Here is a 26,905-nt window from a genome sequence, read left to right on the forward strand (position 1 = left end):
CCAGCAGCCTTGCACCAATGTGTTTTCTGATGAATAAATAAAGAACAAAAGTAACTATTATGCACTAAACTTTATAACAAATACTCTATTACCTAATGATTTAATAAGGTGTTATGCTGTCATCGTTCAATGTGTTTTGTGTGGAGGAAATGATGATCTGATGCTTAACTGAACATACTGATAATTTAAATTTACTATATTTTTTAAACAAATAAAAGCTATAGAGTTTACAACATTTGTGATTTTTAATGATGCGCTTATAGATGAAATATCGATCGTTTAAGATTGTCCAAAGCGTTCAGATTTTAGCATTCAGATCTTTGCTGTAAAACTTGTTAATTTCACTTTGGCAGTAAATCCTAAACTATTATATATATGATTAATATTCACGTTTTATTGGGATCACCATGAAAATTAATGGAGGATGGCAGATTAAAATCACTGTGGCCTGATTTCCTGCATTACTACAGAATTAAATAGTTTCCATAAATGTTTCCCTTTATGGTCGATCTTACATAGGCCATATTTAACATCGCTACGTATCCCTGACCACAAACGCCTTCTACTGGGTTTCGCTATAACATAGGTTCTCGTCTGTCTCACTCGCACACTACAGTGCTTAGAGCTCAACAGACAATAGACGCCTGTGAATTTCTCCATCCCGTGGTGAATCTGTGCCCTTTGTGGCATCCGGTCCTGCACGACAGGGTTCGTTTCACAATTCCTGAAGGCTGACTCTTTCGGCCATACACTTAAATGACAGCGAAATGCTCGTTAACTAACAGGTAGCGCAGACGAATAGCGAAATTCTAGATGACCCGCTGGTGTGTCAGAACATCGATGCTGTCGATGACATCCTGAATGGCTGTCTTCAGCTCAGCAATGGTTTTGGGGTTATTGCTGTATACCTAGTCTTTAATATAGCCCCACAAAAAGGAGGCACATGTGTTCAGATCCGAGAATATGGCGGTCAATCGAGGCCCTTGCCAGTGGCCTCTGGGTATCCCAGAGCCAGAATGCGGTCCCCAGAATGCTCTTCCGGGACATGAAACCCTCTTCTGCTTCGATGGGGTCGAGCTCCGTCTTGCATGAGCCACATTTTGCCGAAATCAGGGTCACTTTGGATGATGAAGATGAAACCATCTTCCAAAAAATTCACGTATCGCTCGGTAGTTGCCGTGCCATCAAAGAATATGGCACTGATTATTCCGTGCCAGTCACCTGTACAGGATGAAGAGACTTCTCGATCGCGAAATGCGGATTCTCAGTCCCCCAAATGCGCCAATTTTGCTCTTTGACGAATCCATCCAAATGAAAGTCAGCACGTGCATGTGCATCACATACTAATTCCCATCATGCACGACGGCCAACTGCGCAGTTTGAACTTCCTAACGCTCTGACGATTTTCTTTCATGTAGTTGCATAATTTTCAGTCTGTAATTACGTCAAAAATTTTGATCGCTGTTTTGTCACAGACTGCCGATTATCTAGTGATAAGACGAGCCACGTGTTCGCCTATTTTGACTCCTCTTCCACCGAGCGAAGTTTCTGGGAAATAGGACATAGGGGTTATTGCTATTGCCTTGTTTTCGTAGTCAGTACAGCAAAAAAACTGAAACTGTAGCTAAAGATACAGTCGCGATTTATGAAAAGTAAGAATATAGTCGGTTAAATAGAATTGTCAAACAAACAAGCATCATCCACGATGTGTTTTATGGTCGGTATTTCTGCCTGAAACGCTTATCTGAACAGGTTAATTTGATGTACCATCTAATAGAAAATTGAACGTTTCTCACTTCGAGGCTACTGGGGGAGTGCAGGAGCTACTTGTTAGTGGCTGATGTTTTTATACACTGAATAGCCAAAGGAACTGTTACACCTGCTTAATATCCTGTAGGGCCCCGCACCACAACGTCCCATGGACTCGACCAACGTCTGAAGTACTGCTGGAGATAACTGACACAATGAATCCTGCAGGGCGCATATCAGTAAGAGTACGAGGGGTGGAGATATTTTCTGAACGGCACGTTGCAAGAGTCGCATCTACAGTGTGAAAAGTATTTAAACCGACCAACTATGGAAGGTCGTAGGGGACATCAAAACAATTATTTTTCCCTAATGTCATTTTTTCCTATGAGTATTTAAACCGGTAGAGGAAGATTCCTCTGGCGGCAAATTAATTAAACCAACAAACACTTGTACATTTTTTTATGACCAAGAGACAGCACATTAACACAACCCAATTTCAATTACAGTAGATTTTCAAAAATGCCTCCATTGATCATGTTCTGTCCGACGCGGGCAAAAACCCCAGGAGTATCCTGAATTGTTTCTGCTGCTGCTATTATCCGGGCAACCAGATCCTCTTCTGATGCAACTGGAGTTGCGTAAACAAGGTTGCGTATCTCTCCCCACACAAAAAAGTCCAGAGGGGACATATTTGGGGATCGGGCAGGCCATGGTACAGGACCACCTCTGCCAATCCACGTTTCTGGGAACCGTCGGTCCAGGAATCGACGCACACGACGACTGAAATGTGCCGGCGCCCCGTCATGTTGGAACCACATGCGTTGTCTTGTATGGAGCGGGACGTCTTCCAGAAATTCTGGCAATGCTCTGGCGAGAAAATTGTAATAGTGCCTGCCATTTAATTGCCTAGGTAGCAGATACGGCCCAATTAAACAGTACCCAACCACACAGACCCACACATTAACGAAGAACAGCACTTGAAGAGCGCTAGTAACTGTGGCATGCGGGTTATCTTCACACCAAACATGCGAACTGTGCATGTTGAAGACTCCATCACGCCCGAACGTTGCTTCATCGGTAAACAACACAGAGGATGGAAATGTAAGATGCATTTCACACTATTCCAGGTACCACTGCGAGAACTGTGCTCTGGGTGGACAATCAACTGGTTCCAGGTTGTGGACACGCTGTAAGTGAAATTGACGTAACAATTGATCTCGAAGGACAGTTCTTACATTCGTCTGATTCGTCCCTATGTTGAGTGCTGATTGAAGGATACCGCTCCACATGCTGCAAGACAGCTTCCTCAGATTGCAGCGTTCTTACCGTGCGACGGCGTCCCTGTCCAGGTAACCTGCTAAATGACCCGGTCTCACGCAGATGTTGGTACCAGCAGCAAAGGTCGTCCGGTGCGGGATACGGCTATTAGGATATTGTTGTTGATAAACCCGTTGTGCAGCTCGTCCGTTGTGGTGCGCTACGTAGTACGCACCAACCATATCAGTGTACTCACTCCAGGTGTATTGCTCCATTAGTAAACAGAGACAATGCACTACTACACTGGTGGACAGCAGTTGCCTACAACCGAAGAGCGTAATACGCCCTCCATCAACTGAAGATCGTAATACGGCCTCGAACAACTGAAGAGCGTAATACGGCCTCCACCGGTTTAAATAATCCTCATAGGAAAAAATGAGATTAGGAAACAATATTTGTTTTGATGTCCCCTACAACCTCCCAGAGTTTGTCGGTTTAAATACTTTTCACCCTGTAGACGTATCAGGAGTCCCATAGCACTCCTACTGCACACGTTCCACAACATTACCGAGCCTCCACCGGCTTTAGCAGTCCCCTGCTGACATGCAGCGTCTATGGATTCATGAGCTTGTCTCCGTACCCGTACACGTCCATCCGCTCGATACAATTTGAAACGAGAGTCGTCCGACAAGGCAACATGTTTCCAGTCATCAACAGTCTAACGACCGTGTGGACGGGCCCAGGCGAGGCGTAAAGCTTTGTGTCGTGCAATCATCAAGGGTACACGAGTGGGCCTTCGGCTTCGAAAGCCCGTACCAATGACGTTTCGTTGAATGGTTCGCACGCTGCCACTTGTTAATGACCCAGCACTGAAATCTGCAGCAGTCTGTCGAAGGGTTGCTCTTCTGTCACGTTGAACTCTTCTCTTCAGTCGTCGTTGGTCCGGTACTTGCTGCAGGATCTTCTTCCGGCCACAGCGATGTCGGAGATTTGATGTTTTACCGGACTCCTGATATTGACGGTACACTCGTGAAATCTTAATACGGGAAAATCGCCACTTCATCGCCACCCCGGAGCTGCTGTGTCCCATCGCTAGTGTGCCGACCGTAACACGACGTACAAACTCACTAAAATCTTGATAATCCGCCATTGTAGCATCTCGCAACTGCGCCAGACACTTGTTGTCTTGTATAGGCGTTGCCGACCGCAGCGCCGTATCTTGCCTGTTTACATATCTCTGTGTTTGGATACACATGGTTCAAATGGCTCTGAGCACTATGGGACTTAACTACTGAGGTCATCAGTCCCCTAGAACTTAGAACTGCTTAAACCTAACTAACCTAAGGACATCACACACGTCCATGCCCGAGGCAGGATTCGAACCTACGACCGTAGCGGTCGCACGGTTTCAGACTGTAGCGCCTAGAACCGCTCGGCCACACCGGCCAGCGGATAGGCATGTCTACAGTGTGCTACAAAAAGGTACGGCCAAACTTTCAGGAAACATTCCTCACACACAAATAAAGAAAAGATGTTATGTGGACATGTGTCCGGAAACGCTTAATTTCCATGTTAGAGCTCATTTTAGTTTCGTCAGTATGTACTGCACTTCCTCCATTCACCGCCAGTTGGCCCAATTGAAGGAAGGTAATGTTGACTTCGGTGCTTGTGTTGACATGCGACTCATTGCTCTACAGTACTAGCATCAAGCACATCAGTACGTAGCATCAACAGGTTAGTGTTCATCACGAACGTCGTTTTGCAGTCAGTGCAATGTTTACAAATGCGGAGTTGGCAGATGCCCATTTGATGTATGGATTAGCACGGGGCAATAGCCGTGGTGCGGTTCGTTTGTATCGAGACAGATTTCCAGAACGAAGGTGTCCAGACAGGAAGACGTTCGAAGCAATTGATCGTCGTCTTAGGGAGCACGGAACATTCCAACCTATGACTCGCGACTGGGGAAGACCTAGAACGACGAGGACACCTGCAATGGACGCGGCAATTCTTCGTGCAGTTGACGACAACCCTAATGTCAGCGTCAGAGAAGTTGCTGCTGTACAAGGTAACGTTGACCACGTCACTGTATGGAGAGTGCTACGGGAGGACCAGTTGTTTCCGTACCATGTACAGCGTGTGCAGGCACTATCAGCAGCTGATTGGCCTCCACAGGTACACTTCTGCGAATGGTTCATCCAATAATGTGTCAATCCTCATTTCAGGGCAAATGTTCTGTTTACGGATGAGGCTTCATTCCAACGTGATCAAATTGTAAATTTTTACAATCAACATGTGTGGGCTGACGAGAATCCGCACGCAATTGCGCAATCACGTCATCAACACAGATTTTCTGTGTACGTTTGGGCAGGCATTGTTGGTGATGTCTTGATTGGGCCCCATGTTCTTCCACCTACGCTCAATGGAGCACGTTATCATGATTTCATATGGGATACTCTACCTGTGCTGCTAGAACATGTGCCTTTACAAGTACGACACAACACGTGGTTCATGGACGATGGAGCTCCTGCACATTTCAGTCGAAGTGTTCGTACGCTTCTCAACAACAGATTCGGTGACCGATGGATTGGCAGAGGCGGACCAATTCCATGGCCTCCACGCTCTCCTGACCTCAACCCTCTTGACTTTCATTTATGGGGGCATTTGAAAGCTCTTGTCTACGCAACCCCGGTACCAAATGTAGAGACTCTTCGTGCTCGTATTGTGGACGGCTGTGATACAATACTCCATTCTCCAGGACTGAATCAGCGCATCAGGGATTCCATGCGACGGAGGGTGGATGCATGTATCCTCGCTAACGGAGGACATTTTGAACATTTCCTGTAACAAAGTGTTTGAAGTCACACTGGTACGTTCTGTTGCTGTGTGTTTCCATTCCATGATTAATGTGATTTGAAGAGAAGTAAAATGAACTCTAACTTGGAAAGTAAGCGTTTCCGGACACATGTCCACATAACATATTTTCTTTCTTTGCGTGTGAGGAATGTTTCCTGAAAGTTTGGCCGTACCTTTTTGCCGACCGCAGCGCCGTATCCTGTCTGTTTACATATCTCTGTGTTTGGATACACATGGTTCAAATGGCTCTGAGCACTATGGGATTTAACTACTGAGGTCACCAGTCCCCTAGAACTTAGAACTACTTACACCTAACTAACCTAAGGACATCACACACATCCATGCCCGAGGCAGGATTCGAACCTGCGACCGTAGCGATCGCGCGGTTCCAGACCGTAGCGCCTAGAATCGCTCGGCCACACTGGCCGGCGGATAGGCATGCCTATACCTGTTAGGTTGGCGCTTCAGTGTATAAATGCTAATTGAACACCGTTTCGCTGTTTTTTGGATAGCATAATTTCGCTGTAGTGTTGTACAAGTGAACGTACAGTGTGTTAACTGTAAGACGGCAGAGTTGAGAGGGGAATGCGGAGAGAGGAGGAAGCAAGCATTGGTTGGCGAGGGGAGAGGAGCCGTTGGGGAGGGGACAAGGCACGCCTACCAGTTGCAGTGCTGGCACTACAAATTGCTCGTCATGCTTACACGAAAGCGGACGAAAGGCTTGGAAGTAAAACTCGTTTTAAATGTTGTTCGTAAACGAAACTGAAATCGTCATGTACATTAAAATCTATATATATAAAAATGAAACAGGCCGGGGTGGCCGAGCGGTTCTAGGCGCTACAGTCTGGAACCGCGTGACCGCTACGGCCGCAGGTTCGAATCCTGCCTCGGGCATGGGTGTGTGTAATGTCCTTAGGTTAGTTAGGTTTAAGTAGTTCTAAGTTCTAGGGGACTAATGACCTCAGATGTTACGTCCCATAGTGCTCAGAGCCATTTGAACCATCTTTATAAAAATGAATGTATGTATGTTTGCCTACTATGCGCTCCCCCAAGTAGTGACACCAACGACACTCTCTTCACGTAAGTCACCCTTCCTCTGCCAACATTTATTAAACGTTAAGTTATTATCGATCCACGATTCATCGAGATAAAAGATTTCTCTGCTTGCTTCCCTGAAGATCTTCATGTCAACAGTGAAACGAGATCGCCAGTGCACAATGTCTGGACGTGCTAAGAACACATTACTCTTGTTTTGCAACTTACGCCATATGAATCCCATTGACAAAAGTACTTTTCTCAGCGAGACAGTACTACACTTCCAGCCTATTTTGTCGTGCAAAACTGGAAGCAGTGTTCGCAGGCTCGGCACAATCTTCCGCACTGAATAAAATACTGCTATCGCGTCGCGAATGACACGCTGGTTGAAATCATCGATCATTACTTCGATTTCTCCACTTCTTTTCCTAATTTAAGAGAGAGAGAAAGATTTATAAGAAAATGCCTTCTGCACTGCATGTATTTTTTTTATTTGGAAATGTACTGTAATATGAATGTGTTTCGAAATAATACAGTAACCAGTGGTGTTTCCATACAAAGCAATACAGTAGCAAGGAAAAGTGAAATATAAGGTAATTCCGACGAAATAGGGGGCTCCTTCAAAGTGATCGCGAACAAAATATCTGACATGGAAACTCACCTTTTCTTGCCAGGCGTTTGTGGTGATACGCCAGGATGATTCTTGGAAAACTGTTTGAATCTTCCAATGCTACGCATGCTTTGTCCTGTGTATGTAGCGGCTCTCACTGAACATTTGTAAATGGGGTGAAGCAATTTTTTCTGCTCCCTTTCCCTTCGGCAACACTCAGTCACACGCAATATAATATTGCGAGCATCTCTAGGTAATACTGGTTTCCTTCTAACCGTAGGCCTACCGGTAGGGGTTGTTGACGACTCCCGAGATGGGCCAGCAACTGCCTCTTCACTCATTTTGATAATGTTTAGCACAAATGCACAATGAAAACACGCAGAACAGTACAGCGCAAAACAATTACGAAGCAGACGACAGTGGCTACCTTGTACAACACAGTCAGCTACGTAATGTTGGCAGCCGTCGAAACTGCGTGCCTACCGAAGCCTCCCGACGTTTACCGACTTCTACCGATTCAGGACTAGGGAGAGGTCTGCCATCTAAAAGTTTAGACACTGTAGTAATTATCTGCAAATCAACTTGGTTACCTTTGCGTTCCAGCCGGTCGTGAGGTCGAGGTGGGCTACATCACAGCCCACGGCGGCGGCGGCGGCGAACGCCCGCGCATCCTAGTCCACGAGCTCCGTGGCGATGGGGAGCGCTTTGACTTCGGCGGCTCCAGAGTCGTGGTCCGGCCCAGAGACACGGCTGCCCGCTGCTTCGCGTTCCAGCAGTGGGTGAACGCTTCGACGACGGTGCTGAGCAGCTGCCAGCACCACCTGGCCAGCCACATCTACGGCGGAATCGAGGAGACCAACCAGGTGTGGCCCATCGAGGGCAACGTGTACGACCACTACCCGTACGTCACCGACCAGGACAACAACGCCGGCATCGCTTCGCGGTACTGGCTCTTCTCCGACGGGAGATTCGTCTTCGTACACTCGAACGTCCCCCTTTTCATCGACCAGCATACGGATCAGTCACTGAACAGGCTGTGCTTCATCGCCGAGAACACGGCTCCGTACCCGGAGAGCCGGCAGGACAACATTATGGAGTGGAACATGTGTCTTTTCGACAGTCCGAGGGACGCGCACCTGTACGCCGTCCAGAACTACCTGGGGAAGCCGACTGCCGTCCCGGACACACGCATGGCCACGGAACCCGTCTGGTCGACAGGAAACCGGTACAACACCGCTATCAACGAGCAGAAGGTGCGCTCCTTCGCCAACGAAATCGTCGCCAGCGGATTCAACTTCAGCCAGATCGAAATCGACGACTATTGGGAGACGTGCTACGGCAGCCTGACTTTCGATACGAGCAAGTTTCCTGACGTGCGGACCCTCACAGACGACCTCCACGCGCTGGGATTCCGAGTGACGCTGTGGGTGCATCCGTTTGTGGTGCAGGGCTGCGAGCCGTACTACTCAGACGCGCTGGCCGCCGGTTACTTTGTGACCAACACAGAGGGCAGCACCGACACGCGCTGGTACAAGGGGACCGCCGGAGTCGTCGACTTCACCAACCCTGAGGCAGCCGCCTGGTGGGCGGATCGACTCAAGGTGAGTGTAATCGAGAAAAAAATCCAGTTTCTGTTCCAATAGATTTAAAAGCTTGCCTGTTTTCAATTCTCTTGGACGCCCATCTGGGATGCTACCGTGAAGGCTTGTGTTGTCATATGTCGCTAATTATTTCTCGGTTCAATCGAAAATGGATGTTACCTTCCATCTGAGGTACGAGACCGTTGTGCAGTAAACGTGTTAAAGAGAAAAATCCATGTCTCCAAAAGATCAGCATCTCTACGAACAGTAGTAAGAAACGCACTTAAAGACTAAATACGGTAGCCTTATTATTATAGTTAAGTTTTCCGTAACGTTTTGTCTGCTTTCTGGACCTGATAGGGTACAGTAATGACATGCTACAGACGGGAAACACAGTCAGCTGAGATTACATAGTAACAACTCTTGTGTGCAGTGTGTACAGTTTCATGAATTGTAATGTCAACCTGTTACATGAAGTACCGCGTAGTGAAGCTTTAATCAGTTATATCTCTTTATCTTCATGATCCATATGACAGTGCAACAAATAACCCACTGCAGTCGCTCGTTGACATAATTCACTCTGCAGTTGTAGATTTAACGTAATGCGAATTAATGTATCACAGGCATCGGTCAAGGCCTCATGAAGCAACGTGCGTCGAGTACTACACTACTAGCCATTAAAATTGCTACACCACGAAGATGACGTGCTACAGACGCGAAATTTAACCGACAGGAAGAAGATGCTGTTATATGCAAATGATTAGCTTTTCAGGGCATTCACACAAGGTTGGCGCCGATGGCGATACCTACAACGTGCTGACATGAGGAAAGTTTACAACCGATTTCTCATACACAAACAGCAGTTGAACGGCGTTGCCTGGTGAAACGTTGTTGTGATGCCTCGCGTGAGCAGGAGGAATGCTTACATCACGTTTACGACTTTGATAAAGGTCGGATTGTAGCCTATTGCGATTGCGGTTTATCGTATCGCGACATTGCTGCTCGCGTTGGTCGAGATCCAATGACTGTTAGCAGAATACGGAATCGGTGGATTCTTGAGGGTAATACGGAACTCCGTGCTGGATCCCAACGGCTTCGTCTCACCAGCAGTCGAGATGACAGGCATCTTGTCCGCATGACTGTAACGGATCGTGCTGCCACGTCTCGATCCCTGAGTCAACAGATGGGTAAGTTTGCAAGACAACAACCATCTGCACGAACAGTGCGACGACGTTTGCAGCAGCTTGGACTATCAGCTCGGAGCCCATGGCTGTGGTTACCCTTGACGCTGCATCACAGACAGGAGCGCCTGTGATGGTGTACTCAACTACGAACCTGGGTGCACGAATGGCAAAGCGTCATTTTTTCGGATGAATCCAGGTTCTGTTTACAGCATCATGATGGTCGCATCCGTGTTTGGCGACATCGCGGTGAACGCACATTGGAAGCGTGTATTCGTGATCGCCATACTGGCGTATCACCCGGCGTGATGGTATGGGGTGCCATTGGTTACACGTCTCGGTCACCTCTTGTTCGCATTGACGGCACTTTGAACAGTGGACGTTACATTTCAGATGTTTTACAACCCGTGGCTCTACCCTTCATTCGATCCCTGCGAAACCCTACATTTCAGCAGGATAATGCACGACTGCATGTTGCAGGTCCTGTACGGGCCGTTCTGGATACAGAAAATGTTCGTCTGCTGCCCTGGCCAGCACATTCTCCAGATCTCTGACCAACTGAAAACGTCTGGTAAATGGTGGCCGAGCATCTGGCTCGTCACAATACGCGAGTCACTAATCTTGATGAACTGTGGTATCGTGTTGAAGCTGCATGGGCAGCTGTACCTGCACACGCCATCCAAGCTCTGACTCAATGCCCAGGCGTATCAAGGCCGTTATTACTGCCAGAGGTGGTTGGTTGTTCTACGTACTGATTTCTCAGGATCTATGCACCCAAATTGCGTGAAAATGTAATCACATTTAAGTTCTAATATAATATATTCGTCCAATGAATACCCGTTTATCATCTGCATTTCTTCTTGGTGTAGCAATTTTAATGGCCAGTAGTGTAATTAAATGCAAGCACAGTAAAGCCAGGATATAATCTTGCTTGTGTGGGAGACTCCCGCGTAAGTGACGAGCATGTCCGTTGGAAAATGAGGTTCATTTCGATTTCACTGTTCACCGTGTAAGGTTACGGGGTCAGTCCTTACTTGCAAGTGCTTCCAAACTGGCTAATTATTGACTGACAGGGTGGACGGAGGTTACAACAAAACAATAAAAAGTTATTGTAAAGTTCGTGTATTGAATATCGGGACCTTACACGTTACGGACAACAACCCTGAGAAAATATGAGTATAATGAGGAGAACACAGCGGAAAATGCGATGCTGCAAAACTTGAATATGGACAGGCGTTATTGATAAGCTACAAAAAAACAGATGCTAACAAAATGGTGGATAACACTGTTCTACAAAAAAAAACCTTTTTTTCTATTTCTGATAAAAAATATTGTGATCCTAGTTGTATTTTGAGTGCTGAATTGAAAACTGTTTTTGTTTTTTTTCTGTCAGGGATAGTTTATGAGCAATCGCAATTTTATTTCTCTTTTCAGTTTTTGATCTAGTGCAGCAAACGTGAGGTGAAATTCGACAAACAAATGCACATCTTTATGATGTAATAAGTTCATCACATTAATGGAGGGTGGGATCTAACATATAACACAGTAATCTTTGTGTATACACTTTGAAGCATTTATTTGACACGAGAAATTACAGAAAATTGACAGACAATGAGCCACTGCCTTGTAATGCACATCACTTTTTTCTCTTGTATTGTGAATCTTTCTTCTCTCGAATGATATTCCAGCAATAATCTGCTAACATAGAAGGTAGCCACTTCCCTTCATAGTGCCTTTCTATGGTAGAAATGTCTTTATGGAATCTTTCCCCATGTTCATCCGATACGTCACTACAACTCTCTGTGAAGTAGTCCAGATGAGAGTCCATCATATGTACCTTCAACGACATATTGCACCCAAAATCCTGATATGCTTTGATCATATCCTTCACCATTGCTTCCTTCTTCCGAGGAAGTTTTCCGACACCATCTTGAAACAGTCCCATGCGGTTTTTTCTTTATCAGTTAAACATGCTTCAAAATTTGCATCTTTCTGCAGCTCCCTGATTTGTGGGCCCACAAATACACCTTCCTTTATTTTTGCAGCTGAAAGGCAGGGGACTTTGGTAGCTAGATATGCAAACCCACAGCCTGTTGGATCCATGGCCCTCACGAATTGTTTCATCAGGCCAAGTTTGATGTGAAGCGGTGGAAGTAGTATATATTCAGGAGCTACCAGACTGTCACGTTCTACATTCTTTTTGCCAACTTTCCATCTTCGCCTAGGCCATTTCTTTTTCACGTAGTGAGATTTTCGGTCTTGACTATCGCACTCGCAAGGAAAACAGGCATACTTGGTGTAGCCTTGTTGCATTCCCGGTACCATAGCAATTACTTTGAAGTCTGCACATATTTTCCATTTGTGTTCATTGTATTTTAATGAAATTAGCATCTTTTGTACGAATTCGTAATTCTCTTTTGTCAAACTAGCGTAAGCTACTGGAACAGAGGGTATTTTATTTCCTTTATGGAGCAAAACACCCTTCAACTTGTTTTCGATGCATCTATGAAAAGTCTCCACTCCTGTGAAATATAAGTGAAGTTCAGCACTTTCATCAGGCCAGCAACGTCATTGCAAAATGTCAGTGCTTCGTAAGTTGAAAAATAAGAAATAAAGGCATATTCTCTGTGCCTGAACAAACTGATTTTAGTACTTTGGTGCAGTAGATTATACTCTTGTAATCTTGAACCAAGCAGCTGCGCCTTTTGTTTACTTAGTTCTAGATCACGTACTATATCATTTAAATCTGCCTGTGTTAACAAATGTGGCGATGACTCACTTGTGCAGTGATATAAAGAATCATCATCTGTGATTTCTTCAGCACTACTTATTTCACTGTCACTCGGAATTTGACCTCGAGCTCTTGAAGATACTGGAAGCTTCTCGGAATGCTGCACTGGCATTCTCGCTGAAGGCAGATCTGGGTAAACAATGTGCCTCTTCGACTTTTTGTTTGTAAAACCTTGAATTTTTGTTAGACAGAAATGACAACCAGTAACATGGTCCTTAGGCTCCCTCCACACCATGGGAACAGCAAACAACGCCACATTCTCTTTACCTTTCCACCACTGAATTAGTTTGCAGTAACATGTAGCACAATAGAAATGTGGTGCCCATTCTTTATCTTGGTCTCCTACCTCTACTCCAAAGTAATGTTTGTATGCTTTCTTTATGACTGAAGAAATTTTCTTCCTGTTTCTGGCAAAAGTGAACTTCCCACAGATGTAGCAGAAGTTGTCCGGCTTATATCGACATCCACGACGACGTGGCATTTCTGCAAATTTAAAAATACCACTTTGGTAATACACCTGTATTAAATTAATAGTAGGGAACTAGAGGAACGCTGATGTGTAAAAACAAGCAGTCGTTTTACCTTCAGCACCAGGCTCAATCAGTTTACACACAGGAACTAAAAAATTCAACCGTGCTCGAAAATGTGACAGAGTTACTTGTCACCCAAAACACCCACTCGTTAAGACTGACACAAATTGCGGCTAACACCACTGTTGTAAACTCGATGCACTGCCCCTAGGAGGTGTGAAGCTTTACTGCCGAGGCAGCGACCAGCTGTCGCCGTTCGAGTTAATGAGATGTTTCAGGTGGTCTTAATGACATAGGTGTGGCAGGGGATAACCTAATGATGTCTGATTCTTCGCACTTGCTGTTGCACAAGAAATTATCACGTTCTATCACTACTGGATGCGGCAACATACCCGTATTTCTCTATAACGTCTATGTGTTTGCCATGAATTGTGAATATATATATATATATATATATATATATATATATATATATATATATTACATAAAAAGTATCCCTGACAACGATATTTTGTTTACATATTTGAATTTCCCATGGTAAAATGGTCTAGAAGCACATACTTTAATATCAGAAATAGAACTCATGTCAAACAGTGTAATTTGTCTTGCACTAGAGGCTAAATTCTACCTTTCCACTGGTGATACTATAGAGGAGTGATTTAGAGATAAATTAGAGAGACCACTGAACCCAGCAGACAGTAACGAAGGCAGCGAAGAGGTGGAGGAGGTGCTTGCGTTATCTGCTCACCACACGGCGACGGCGCTGGCTGTGTGCTGCATCCAGCTGTGTGCAACAGGGCTTCAGCAAAAACCATTAGCTCTCGCAGCCTTAACTCAGCTTCTTTTCGTCCCGAACAGTTTGGGTTCACAGAAGAACACATCTAGGTACGAGGCTGACTGAAAGAGTCTAAACAACGCTCAGAACATTCGCCATAGCGGGGAAACGGCTTTTTTTTAGCAAATGAAAAACCCTTTGACTGTTTGTGACACAAAGGTCCCATACATATCTTTCATGTATATCATTACTCAGTTCACATTATAACTATAATAGCATTATTTCTCAAAAACAAAACTTTCTATGGGCATATCTCAAGCCAAGAGCAGCTTAATTCCCATCAAAGCTGAAGTCCCATAAGGCTCAGTATTGGGCACCATAAACTTCTCTGTACTTACAAACGATATCCCGAATCAGTCTGGAGGTTACCTTTCATTACTCTGTACTCACAAATGATACCCAGAAACAGTCTGGAGGTTATCTTTCACTATTTGCAGGTGACAATGTGCTCTGTAGTAGTAGCTTCAATCTTCAAGTAATAGCAAAAAAAAAATTGAGTAACACTTACAAGGGAACCTCCCCATCGCACCCCCCTCAGATTTAGTTATAAGTTGGCACAGTGGATAAGCCTTGAAAAACTGAACACAGATCAATCGAGAAAACAGGAAGAAGTTATGTGGAACTATGAAAAAATAAGCAAAATATACAAACTGAGTAGTCCATGCGCGTGATAGGCAACATTTGGGAGAATGTGAGCTCAGGAGCGCCGTGGTCCCGTGGTTAGCGTGAGCAGCTGCGGAACGAGAGGTCCTTGGTTCGAGCCTTCCCTCGAGTGAAAAGTTTTATTTTCAGACAATTATCAGAGTTCAGGCACTCACACATAATCAACTTCGCTCTCCAAAATTCCAGGACATGTTCAGATTTGCTTGGACATATGCAGGATATGACGGTCTACACACGGAAAAATTTGAAAACGTTAAAAACATATGTTTTGACAGAGCAAAGAGAAAACTGTGCGACTGTGAAACTGTTGCATTCATTTGTTGCGGTTTATGTGACACACTCTTATGCTTTTATCACTTTTTTGGGAGTAATTATCACATCCACAAGAAAGCCTAAATCGGGCAAGGTAGAAGAATCTTTTTACCCATTCGCCAAGTGTGCAAGTTAGGTGGGTCCGACAACATATTCCTGTCATGTGACGCACATGCCGTCACCAGTGTCGTATAGAATATATAGGACGTGTTTTACTGGATCAAATGTTTTCGGTTCCCATTGGAGAGGCACGTCCATTCGTCTACTAATCGCACGGTTTTGCGGTGCGGTCGCAAAACACAGACACTAAACTTATTACAGTGAACAGAGACGTCAATGAACGAACGGACAGATCATAACTTTGCAAAAATAAAGTAAGTAAACTTTTCGCTCGAGGGAAGACTTGAACCAAGGACTTCTCGCTCCGCATCTGCTCACACTAACCACAGTACCACGGCGCTGTTGGGCTTACATCCTCCTTGATATTGCTTATGTTGCCCATGGACTACTCAGTTTGTATATTTTGCTTATTTTTTCATAGTTCCACACAACGTATTCCTGTTTTCTCGATTGATCTGTGTTCAGTTTTTCAAGGTCTATCTACTGTGCCAAATTATAACTAAATCTAAGGGGGGTGCGATGGGGAGGTTCCCTTGTTAGAATTCGTACAACAGTGTGTAAGTAACTGAAAGATACCAATTAACGCTCAAAAGACCAACCAATCTTATTTACATTTAAAAGAATGCCAGGAAATCTGATTCTCAGTTTTAATGGCGCAATCCTTCCCCTTAAAATCAACATTAAATACCTTGGCGTCAAACTGGGCAAGGGGCTGACGTTCAAAGATCACGTTTATGAACCTCCAGCATGATCCAGTTGTCCTGGTGCTGTCTAGCAAAAAGTGCAAGCAGGCTGTTTAGGTTTTTATGTTGGTAATGCCACGTAGTGCTCTGTATGAAAATCACTGACTGTGCTGTGTGCAGTCTGTGACTGGTTGGCATTGTTGGAATATTCGCTATTGTAGTGTTGGGCAGTTCGATGTGAACAGTGCGTAGCGTTGCGCAGTTGGAGGTGAGCCGCCAACAGTGGTGGATGTGGAGAGAGAGATGCCAGAGTTTTGAGAGATTACTATGTGAGCACGATCTGGACGTGTGTTCGCCAGAAAAAGGAAATTTGTAAAGATGGATGTCATGAATTGATAGATATGTATATATGATGATTTTTGAACATTGTTAAGGTAAATACATTGTTTGTTCTCTATCAAAATCTTTCACTTGCTAACTATGTCTATCAGTAGTTAGTGCCTTCAGTTCTTAGAATCTTTTATTTAGCTGGCAGTATTGGCGCTCGCTGTATTGCAGTAGTTCGTGTAACGAAGATTTTTGTGAAGTAAGTGATTGATGAAAGGTATAGGTTATTGTTAGTCAGGGCCATTCTTTTGTAGGGATTATTCGAAGTCAGATAGCGTTGCAATAAAAAAATGTTGTGTGTCAGTTTAGTGATCATCAGAATAAGTAAAGAGAGAAATGTTTGAGTACGTTCAGTTTTTTTCAACTGTTTGAAAAACAAATAACGTAAGAGGTTTACTAGCACAGTCATTCATAATTTTCTAAGTTCAAAAATGTTCAAACGTGTGTGAAATATTATGGGACTTAACTGCTAAGGTCATCAGTCCCTAAGCTTACACACTACTTAACCTAAATTACCCTAAGGACAAACACACACAGCCATGCCCAAGGGAGGACTCGAACCTCCGCCGGGACCAGCCGAATTTTCTAAGGGGACCGACAATATGTTGCAGATGATTTAGTACATATTACTCATAATCGCATACTGTAACTCTTTGCAATATTGTACTGGTTTTGTTGTTTCACCATTTGCAGTGAAGTCAATGGAGTGGTAATTAACGGCCGTCGTGTCCGAAACTTGACACGGCAAATAAAGGATATTTCTCATTTCAGCTTCGACATCATTACAAAACGTAGTTTTAACAACGATCGCGTCACTGACATTTATAATAAAAGATCCGGCATTGCTTTTAAATTTTGTCGCTTAATAAAGGCTAACCGTCACAATAAAAAAGAGAATTTTAAACGAACTTCCTGCCAGGGGTTATATATGATTTTGAGATGAGGTTGAGGAAATCCGGCAATAACACGAATCCAAAACAGGTTTATCGCCATGGATGCTAGCCGGTACCAACCAAACAGAGATCTGTACACAAACCTAGACACTGACAAAATCCGTAACATCATTCAGGCCAAGCCGCAATTATTTTTCGACACAACACCATTATCGCCTTATAGCCTCATCTGTAACATAGGAATCAATCCACTTGACCCCAGAACAATATTTGCCAAAACGACGACAGCCACAACCTTTCATTTTCGTAATCCACCCATCCCACTACATAACAATCAGCAATCATGATCCTGTCATAAGGTCATTTTCGTAATCCCAGTTATTTGATGGAAGCATGGATGTAAATAGTTGCGATAATTCGTGACAGACAGACACTCAGGAAACAGACGTGCGTTACAGGTTTAGTTTCCATGCACTCTAAGAAGATCAGTTAGAAAGTACGATACCTAGCAAAACAAACGCAACAGTATTGTGTGTAAAAACGTCATTCATCATTTGTTTTAAACAACTGTTTTATGGTAGCTGTGTCATTGGTATTTAAAGCATTTTCTTTCAAAATATTGGATACGTGATTAGGAATGCAAACACGCAAGTAGCTGTATTGTTCAGGATATATTGCGCAAGGATATGTAATGTTAGATCATCTTGGTCTGAATTACATAGTAACTCAAAGAGAATTTGCTAATAATTTTAAATAGGCCCTAATGCATTAGGTCGGTGCATTAATTTGCAGTCAGTCTAGAAGAATGCGGGCGGGAGTTATCGTAGACTAGCGTCACTTCACTCAGTCTTCGTGGTGTTGTTCTTGGACTGCGTCTGCAAGACGCCTCAGTTGTTCACAGTAAACGACAGCAGTGGTGGTTGGTTACACCAAGATGAGGCAATTGGTGGTACACCAGAGGGTCGCTGTTCCACCGGATGCGTAACATTGTCTTCCGTGCGCAGGTCTTTCTAGGAGTGTTGCTGCTTTGTTTGGGGAAAACTATTCCTTTCTTCTCCTTATGGTAGTACAAAGACATCATTTCTCGTCACCAGTAATGGTACAGGGTAAGAATAGTCGGTGTTATTCACGAGCCAATTGATGACGAGCAAACAGAGATGCACATATAACACCCCGCAGATTTTTGTGATTTTGGCTTATAGCATGCAGTACCCATACACCCGATTTTTGAACCTTTCCCACTTGATGTAAATGTCGCACGATCGTGGAATGACAACAGTTCATTACATTTACCAGTTCTCGAATAGGCTGACGTGGGTCACTGTGGATTAATGCGTTTAAACGGTCTTCGTCAAACCCAGAAGATCTTCCTGAAAGTGGAAAGTCATAATGTCCAACCGATCCTCCTTAAGGGGGGTACGGCGTCAAACGAGCCGACTTTCAGCAAGAGAGGAACCACAGGAAATTTTAACTTCCACTGTCTATACTTTTACAAATTAATTCATAAAACTTTGTCAGCATGACCACGAAGGATTCATGATTGACACTCATAGCAGTGGAAGTTCAAAAACATAACAACATAATTTTTTTTTACTTGTGAAATTTCATCTTTTTTTCACTTGTTGCATTTGTTGCTATAGGTAGTTTTTTCATAATTAAGAGAGATTCTTCGATGAATTTTGCACAACATACAAACCATACTTACAGATGTATGAAACTCTAGAATTTACTCAATTTATGAAAAAATGAATGAGCTGTTACATTTTAAGCTTTATGTTTATAAAAAGCTGAAATTTTATAGCTATTTATCCCAATTTTTACCAAAGTTTTTAATACATTTGGAAAATTCTAGAGTTTTATACACCTGTAAGTATGGTTTGTATGCTGTGTAAAATTCATCGAAGAATTCTCTCTTACTTATGGAGAAACGTGTACCTATAGCAACAAATGCAGCCAGTAGTAAGTAAAAATAGTAAGTGAAATTTCGCATGTAAAAAAATTATTTTGTTATGTTTTTGAGCTTCCACCGCTATTAGTGTGAATCCTTAATCCTTCCTGGTCATGCTGACAAAGTTTTATGAATTCATTTGTAAAAGTTTAGACAGTGGAAATTGAAATGTCCTGTGGTGCCTCTCCTGCTCAAAGTCGGTACGTTTCACGTCCTACCCCCCCTTAAAACGAGAAAACCGTTCTCATGCCGTACTGCCTCCTGCGGCAGTACCCCTATGAGTGGCGCAAATGTTTCTGGCTGTCTCCGCTGCTGTCATTGCTGTAATGAAAACAAACAGTAGAGTATGTCGAAAATGTCCCGATTTGTCAACTTGGAACTCAATTTCCTAGCGTCCACAGCTCCGTTCGCTATCTCCAAATGATAGAATGACAATATGTAAATTGTAACAGCAACAGTGCACTACAAATGAAAAATGATGATCGATAAATGAAGCGTTACCAACCGGAATACCAGCATTCAAAACCAAAACGTTGCTAACTTATGCACCAGCCTTTAACAGTACTAATGGTAATGCTTTATAGCTACTTATTTGTCACACTTAACCTCTGTAATCTGAAACTTACTGGCAGGTTAAAAGTCTGTGCCAGACCGAGACTCAAACTCGGGACCTTTGCCTTTCACGGGCAAGTGCTCTACGGACTTCTTTTTTTGTTGATCGCATTGTTCGTTGCATTTGTTCTGGCCGGACGTTCCATGAGACCCGTTCAGGTTCATCGTTCATCCGTTCACTCAGTTTTTTTATTACAGAGGGCAGCTAATCCTCTGATCGAACACCCTGAGCTACCGAGCCGGCAACCGACTGAGCTACCCAAGCACGAGTCACGCCCCGTCCTCATAGCTTTACTTCTGCCGGTACCTCGGCTCCTACCTTCCAAGCTTCACAGAAGCTCTACTGCGAAACTTGCAGAACTAGCATTCCTGGAAGAAGGGATATTGCGGAGACATGGCTTAGCCACAGCCTGGGGGATGTTTCGAGAATGAGATTTTCACTCTGCAGCGGAGTGTACACTGATATGAAACTTTCTGGCGGATTAAAAGTGTGTGCCGGACCGAGATTCGAACTCGGGACCTTCGCCTTTCTCGGAAAAGTGCTGTACCGACTGACTCTATTCACACATATACCGACTGATTCTATACATCAGTTCATTCAGTGCGATAACGAACTTGTTTTAAAGCTTGTTAATGAGCTCTGAAAAGAACTGTTTCTGCTATTTAGTTGATATGTCATTGCCAGGAGATCCTATGGATAGTCAGACTGCAGAACAATGGCTCGAGTGATTAACAGCATGCTAAGTGATCGGAAGTTCCAGGTAATCAGTGGAAGCAACATAAGTAAGGAGAGGAAGCTGAAAAACGGATTGCCTCAACGATCAGTTCGCTCACCCTTACTGTTCAACCCATATCCATCTGATCTACCTGACACTTCGTCCAGAAAATACTGCTATGGCGATGACCTGGCTCTAGCCGTAAAACACCAGGAAACGAAGACAACAGAGAAGATTCTAGTCAATGACCTGTCTGCATTAGATAATTACTTCAAAATCTGGAGACCCGAACCCAGTGTGAGTAAAACAGAAGTGTGTTGCTTCCATCTAAATAACCGGTTGGCGAACCTAAAACTGGAAGTAAGTTTCAGAGGCAGAATTCTTCGTCATAATTGGAACCCAAAATATCTTGGTGTCATCCTGGATCGTACACTATGCTTCAAACACCTTCTTAACTTAGCTGCCGGCCGGAGTGGCCGATCGGTTCTAGGCGCTACAGTCTGGAACCGCGCGACCACTACGGTCGCAGGTTCGAATCCTGCCTCGGGCATGGATGTGTGTGATGTCCTTAGGTTAGTTAGGTTTAAGTAGTTCTATGTTCTAGGGGACTGATGACCACAGAAGTTAAGTCCCATAGTGCTCAGAGCCATTTGAACCATTTTAACTTAGCTCAAAAGCTAAGGACTCGAAACAACATCCTCCATAAGCTATGCGGAACTACCTGGGGATCTTCAGCAACCACCCTGCGATATTCAGCTCTGGGCTTGGTGCACTCAAGTGCTGAGTATTGTGCACCTGTTTGGATGAACAGTTATCATACAAGGCTTGTTGATACCCAGCTGAATACGACAATGCCAGCTGAATACTACAATGCGCATAATATCTGGCGCAATCAGTACTCCAGTTTATTGACTTCCACTGTTAACCGGTATAATGCCTCCTGATCTACACAGATGTACTGCCCTTATGGGAGAATTCCATAGGATCTCCAGGAAATCTAACCTACCCGTGCATAGCGACGTGCCACTTTTAAATCGCAAGAGACTGAAATCACTCCATCCAACTCTGTGCCATGCTGCTGACATGGTTGCTAAGAATTTCAAACCTCTTGACGAATGGAAAGGTCGGTGGGAGGCAGTGACAGGTTTACCTGCATACCATCTTCTCAGGTTCTAAACTCCCAAGTGGATTCGACTTACCACGCAAGACCTGGACTACTCTCAACAGAATCCGTACCAGCCATGGCCGATGCAGGGATGCTCTCTTTAAGTGGAAGAAGCTGCCTGATTTAGCATGAGACTGCGGGGCTCCATACCAGACTGTTCACCACATTGTCAGTGAATGGAGGATTCGAGCCTATCACGGCGCCAAAGAGGGCTACCTGCCAGCAACTCCAAATGAAGTGCGCTGGATTGAAGGTTCAAAATGGTTCAAATGGCTCTGAGCACTATGGGACTTCACATCTGAGGTCATCAGTCCCCTAGAACTTAGAACTACTTAAACCTAACTAACCTAAGGACATCACACACATCCATGCCCGAGGCAGGATTCGGACCTGCGACAGTAGCGGGCTCGCGGTTCCAGACTGACGAGCCTAGAGCCTCTCGGCCACATCGGCCGGCTCTGGATTGATGGATTGGATATTCAGTTGTAAAGACAAACTTACGTTTCTTGTGTGTCAATATGTACATATGTATAGGTAATTTAATTTCATGATATGTCTGTATTAGCCATACGCTAAATAAATGTTCTAAAGCTGTTTCGTATCACCATTGCTTTCACGTACACTGACTGTTTATTTCTCAACTACTTTCAGACCCTCCGCAATGAGACCGGCATCGACTCGTTCGAATTCGATGCTGGCCAGACGAGCTGGCTGCCGCAGCTCCCCGTCATAGAGCCAGTAGAGCGGAACCCCGTCCGCTTCACCGACGAGTACGCGGCGACCGCCTCCCAGTTCGGGCCCCTGGTCGAGATACAGGCCGCCGTGGAGAGCCAGCGGCTGCCTCACTTCTTCCTGATGGACATCGTGTCCAGCAGCTGGGGCGCCTCGGGCGGTCTGCGGACGCTGCTGCCCAAGCTGCTCGAGATCAGCATGGTGGGCCACCCGTTCGTGATGCCAGAGATGGTGGGCGGCGCGACGCACGTCCTCCCCTCCCAGGAGCTGTACACGCGCTGGCTGCAGGCCACCATCTTCATGCCCGCCGTCAAGTTCTCCTTCACGCCGTGGGACTACGACGACGAGGTGCGTCCATTTCTGACACGTCGTCTATTGAGCTATCTTGTGAGGCGGTGGCTGCGTCAGGGCTTTCTCCTCACATTTTATCCTATTAGCGTACATAGTTTGTCTGTGAGACTCTCTTTTCTCATATCTGCTTCTCATTTCGAATGGGCCTACTTTGGACCACGCTTGTTCAACTGTTGGACTTTGATCTTTGCCATGTACTTGCCAATATGATGTTGCAACCTCTTTGGTCATACTGGCACTCGGACAGAGAGGATATCCGAACTGGTCCCTCATGTGTTCTACCAGAGACGGAGCTGGGAATTTCGCCAACCGTGGGAGTACCTCAAAGCCACCCGGATAGTTCACGTGCGGACGAGCATTGTCGTATTGGAAAGTGGCACAACGATACTGTCGCATGAGGGTTACACATAGAGACGCTGGATGGTCGCGACATGCAGTTCTGCTGCCAAAGTTCCCTGTGTCACTACCAGCTGTATCTACATCTACATCTACATCCATACTCCGCAAGCCACCTCACGCTGTGTGGCGGCGGGTACCCTGAGGACCTCTATCGGTTCTCCCTTCCATTCCAGTCTCGTATTGTTCCTGGAAAGAAAGACTGTTGGTATGCCTCTGTGTGGGCTCCAATCTCACTGATTTTATCCTCATGGTCTCTTCGCGAGATATACGTAGGAGGGACCAATATACTGCTTGACTCCTCGGTGAAGGTATGTTCTCGAAACTTCAACAAAAGCCCTACCGAGCTACTGAGCGTCTCTCTTGCAGAGTCTTCCACTGGAGTTTATCTATCATCTCCGTAACGCTTTGACGATTACTAAATGATCCTGTAACGAAGCACGCTGCTCTCCGTTGGATCTTCTCTCTCTCTTCTATAAACCGTATCTGGTACGGATCCCACACCGGTGAGCAATATTCAAGCAGTGGGCGAACAAGTGTACTGTAACCTACTTCCCATGTTTTCGGATTGCATTTCCTTAGGATTCTTCCAATGAATCTCAGTCTGGCATCTGCTTTACCGACGATTAATTTTATATGGTCGTTCCATTTTAAATCACTCCTAATGCCTACTCCCAGATAATTTATAGAATTAACTGCTTCTAGTTGCTGACCTGCTGTATTGTAGCCAAATAATAAAGGATCTTTCTTTCTATGTATTCGCAGCACATTACACCTGTCTACATTGAGATTCAATTGCCATTCCCTGCACCATGCGTCAATTCGTTGCAGATCCTCCTGCATTTCTTTTCAGAACAATTTTCCATTGTTACAATCTCTCGATATACTACAGCTTCATCCGCAAAAAGCCTCAGTGAACTTCCGATGTTATCCACAAGGTCATTTATGAATATTGTGAATAGCAACCGTCCGATGACACTCCCCTGCGGCACACCAGAAATCACTCTTACTCCGAAAGACTTCTCTCCATTGAGAATGACATGCTGCGTTCTTTTATCTTGGAACTCTTCAATCCAATCACACAATTGGTCTGATAGTGCATATGCTCTTACTTTGTTCATTAAACGACTGTGAGGAACTCTATCGAACGCCTTGCGGAAGTCAAGAAACACGGCATCTACCTGGGAACCCGTGTCTAAGCCGACGGCTCCCACAGCGTGACTCCAGAACTGATACTGCTGCGCCTCTCCAAAACACCGGAAGGGTAGTACCTCTCCCCGCATCTCGTATTTACCCTCCCTCTCTTATTTAATGATTTCTGCGGGCCTGGGTCGAAACTGTGTGAAACTTACTCGTCGAGGAATAGGGCTCTAGATTCAGTGATTGAAACCACAGTTGAGAGGTAATAGTTACGCGGCACTCGGATTGTTTTCCGCAAAAAGAGAATAGCTAGCATTTTCCAACGTCGATTTTGCTGCCGAGTTCCTCCGGGCGAGGTCGGTGACCAGTCTAGGTGCCTATTCTGTATCTTTCCGCCATTGTGCCGATCGTTTCGGTACTCAAGAGCACCGAACGGTCTAGTACTTGAATTCGAGTCCCTGAATTGTTCAGTGTGCATTTCGGTAGCCATACAGTTCGGGTCTAGAGAACCGAAGTACTGTTGTCGGTTTGTGTCGCGCAAGCCAATCAGAAGCAAGCGGTCGCAGATTCGCGCGTGCGCACTGCAGCACTCACAGCGCCACGAACACAAATCGGCTAGCAGACGACACAGGCGCACTATTCTTCCAAGTACCGAAAATTGCATTTACGTTGCCATAACACATGACGCCGCATTCCATCGAACTGACGTGCCCGCCTTCATCGCCCTTGCCTCCTCTTTAACAGTGTCAGGAGCAGTATATCCATTTCTATGATTCTCAGATAAAATGCATAGAAATTTTTACAGTTTCTCTGACCACATGTTTCCATGCATGCATAATAACGATAGCGTATTTGACTGTATTCTGCAGATTGTCGTAAATGCCGCATTATGTCGTCTTATTCTCATTCACACTGACATCGTGTTTTGGATTTTACGTTTCGAAAAATGAGTTAGGAATAGTGTTTGGTACCACATTGTACGAATACATCTATAAAAAAACCCGAAAAATTGGTTCTGAGAGTTTCAAAGAATAAGAAGATAAAACAGAATGTGGTTATAACTCGCTCCTAGAGATCCAAATGATTAAGTAGCCCACTTCCCTATATGATACGTCAACGATTTGGGTCTTAAAAACAAAATTGAAAAAAAAAAAACGTGTTATCGGGAGCTCCTGCAGTTTGTCGAAGTTTATAACATGCATCTCATGAATGAAAATGTTTCGTATATGGTGCTACAGTCTAAAAATATTACGGCAGAGACGTTTCATCTCTGTCTACTGTGACTGAGGATTGGATCGCAGATAAACACTTGCGACAAGCAAGATTATGAAGATGACTGCTTCTAGTTACATTCCCAGTAATTTAAGTTGTGCTCTTAGATTCCTGTCTAACCGCATACTCGGAAATCGCTATATATTCGGAAAAAATTGTGTATTATTTCTGACAAGAAAAAATATAAAGGTCACTGTCGGTTGTTTCACTAACAGGAATTTCATCTCCAACAATATTTGGTATTTTAAACACACAGAAATCACGAAATGATTACTGAGGAAGTGCGCTCTTTGTATCGCAGTCCCGCGCGCTAACCGCTTTTCTTTTCTTTTTGTTTCTTTCTTTTTTTTGACTGTTGTCCTGCTTTGAGAACGATGTCCCAGACAAAAATTACAATGTTCTGTATGTGTGAGGTGTGTGTAAATGTTGTCTGCATGCGTTGCTGAAGAGAGTGAGGTGTCTGGCCGCTCCAAACGACGGATACTCAATTTTTGTAGTACTGTGTGGACTGTAGAGGAACGTAGGCTGACTTCGTTGTCAAACGGTGCTGCGTAAGTCATAAATGCGTGATAGTTCGGAAGGTTTCAAATATCAGGTTTCACATAATTGCTTTCCATTGTTACAAAGTTGCAAACACGTTTCGATAATTACTAGCTAACCCATTTGTGGGAAAAAGTACGCAAAGGCACTAGTAACGTCAGTTCACACACATGTAATATACGTTAGCAGAGCCGATGTCTTGATATTTAATGATCTTTAAACTCTTATTTGCATAAAAATAACACGTATTTTGAGAAAATATTGACCGAAAACTTTTTTTTTGATGTAATCAATCACAGTAACAACCTAACCTAACCATATTTCTAACAAAGGAAAATAGTCAATTACGAACTCACTTTATAACCGGATGCGTCCTCTGGTGATTCTTTAGTAACACAATTACTAAATCCAAAGCTAAAACCGCTAAATATGTTTAAAATAACAAATTATAGGTGTACATAAACCACAGCTCACCGATCGACAGGGCCAGATCGAAATCCAAAACATCTCGGTACAATTGTCGTAAAATCGGTAACAAGTCTCAGAAGCTTACT

General features: G+C 44.4%; 1 protein-coding gene across 1 annotated transcript in view; it reads left to right on the forward strand.

Moving 5' to 3' along the window:
- LOC124545407 (myogenesis-regulating glycosidase-like) overlaps positions 1 to 26,905 on the forward strand; it is a 41,055-nt gene that overhangs the window by 5,121 nt on the left and 9,029 nt on the right. Inside the window, exons 3-4 of the mRNA XM_047124322.1 lie at positions 8,108 to 9,105; positions 22,572 to 23,000. Coding sequence (XP_046980278.1) covers positions 8,108 to 9,105; positions 22,572 to 23,000 — 1,427 coding nt within the window. The remainder of the gene's footprint in view (positions 1 to 8,107; positions 9,106 to 22,571; positions 23,001 to 26,905) is intronic.

Source organism: Schistocerca americana, chromosome 8 (assembly GCF_021461395.2).
Source record: "Schistocerca americana isolate TAMUIC-IGC-003095 chromosome 8, iqSchAmer2.1, whole genome shotgun sequence".
NCBI classification, from domain to species: domain Eukaryota; kingdom Metazoa; phylum Arthropoda; class Insecta; order Orthoptera; family Acrididae; genus Schistocerca; species Schistocerca americana.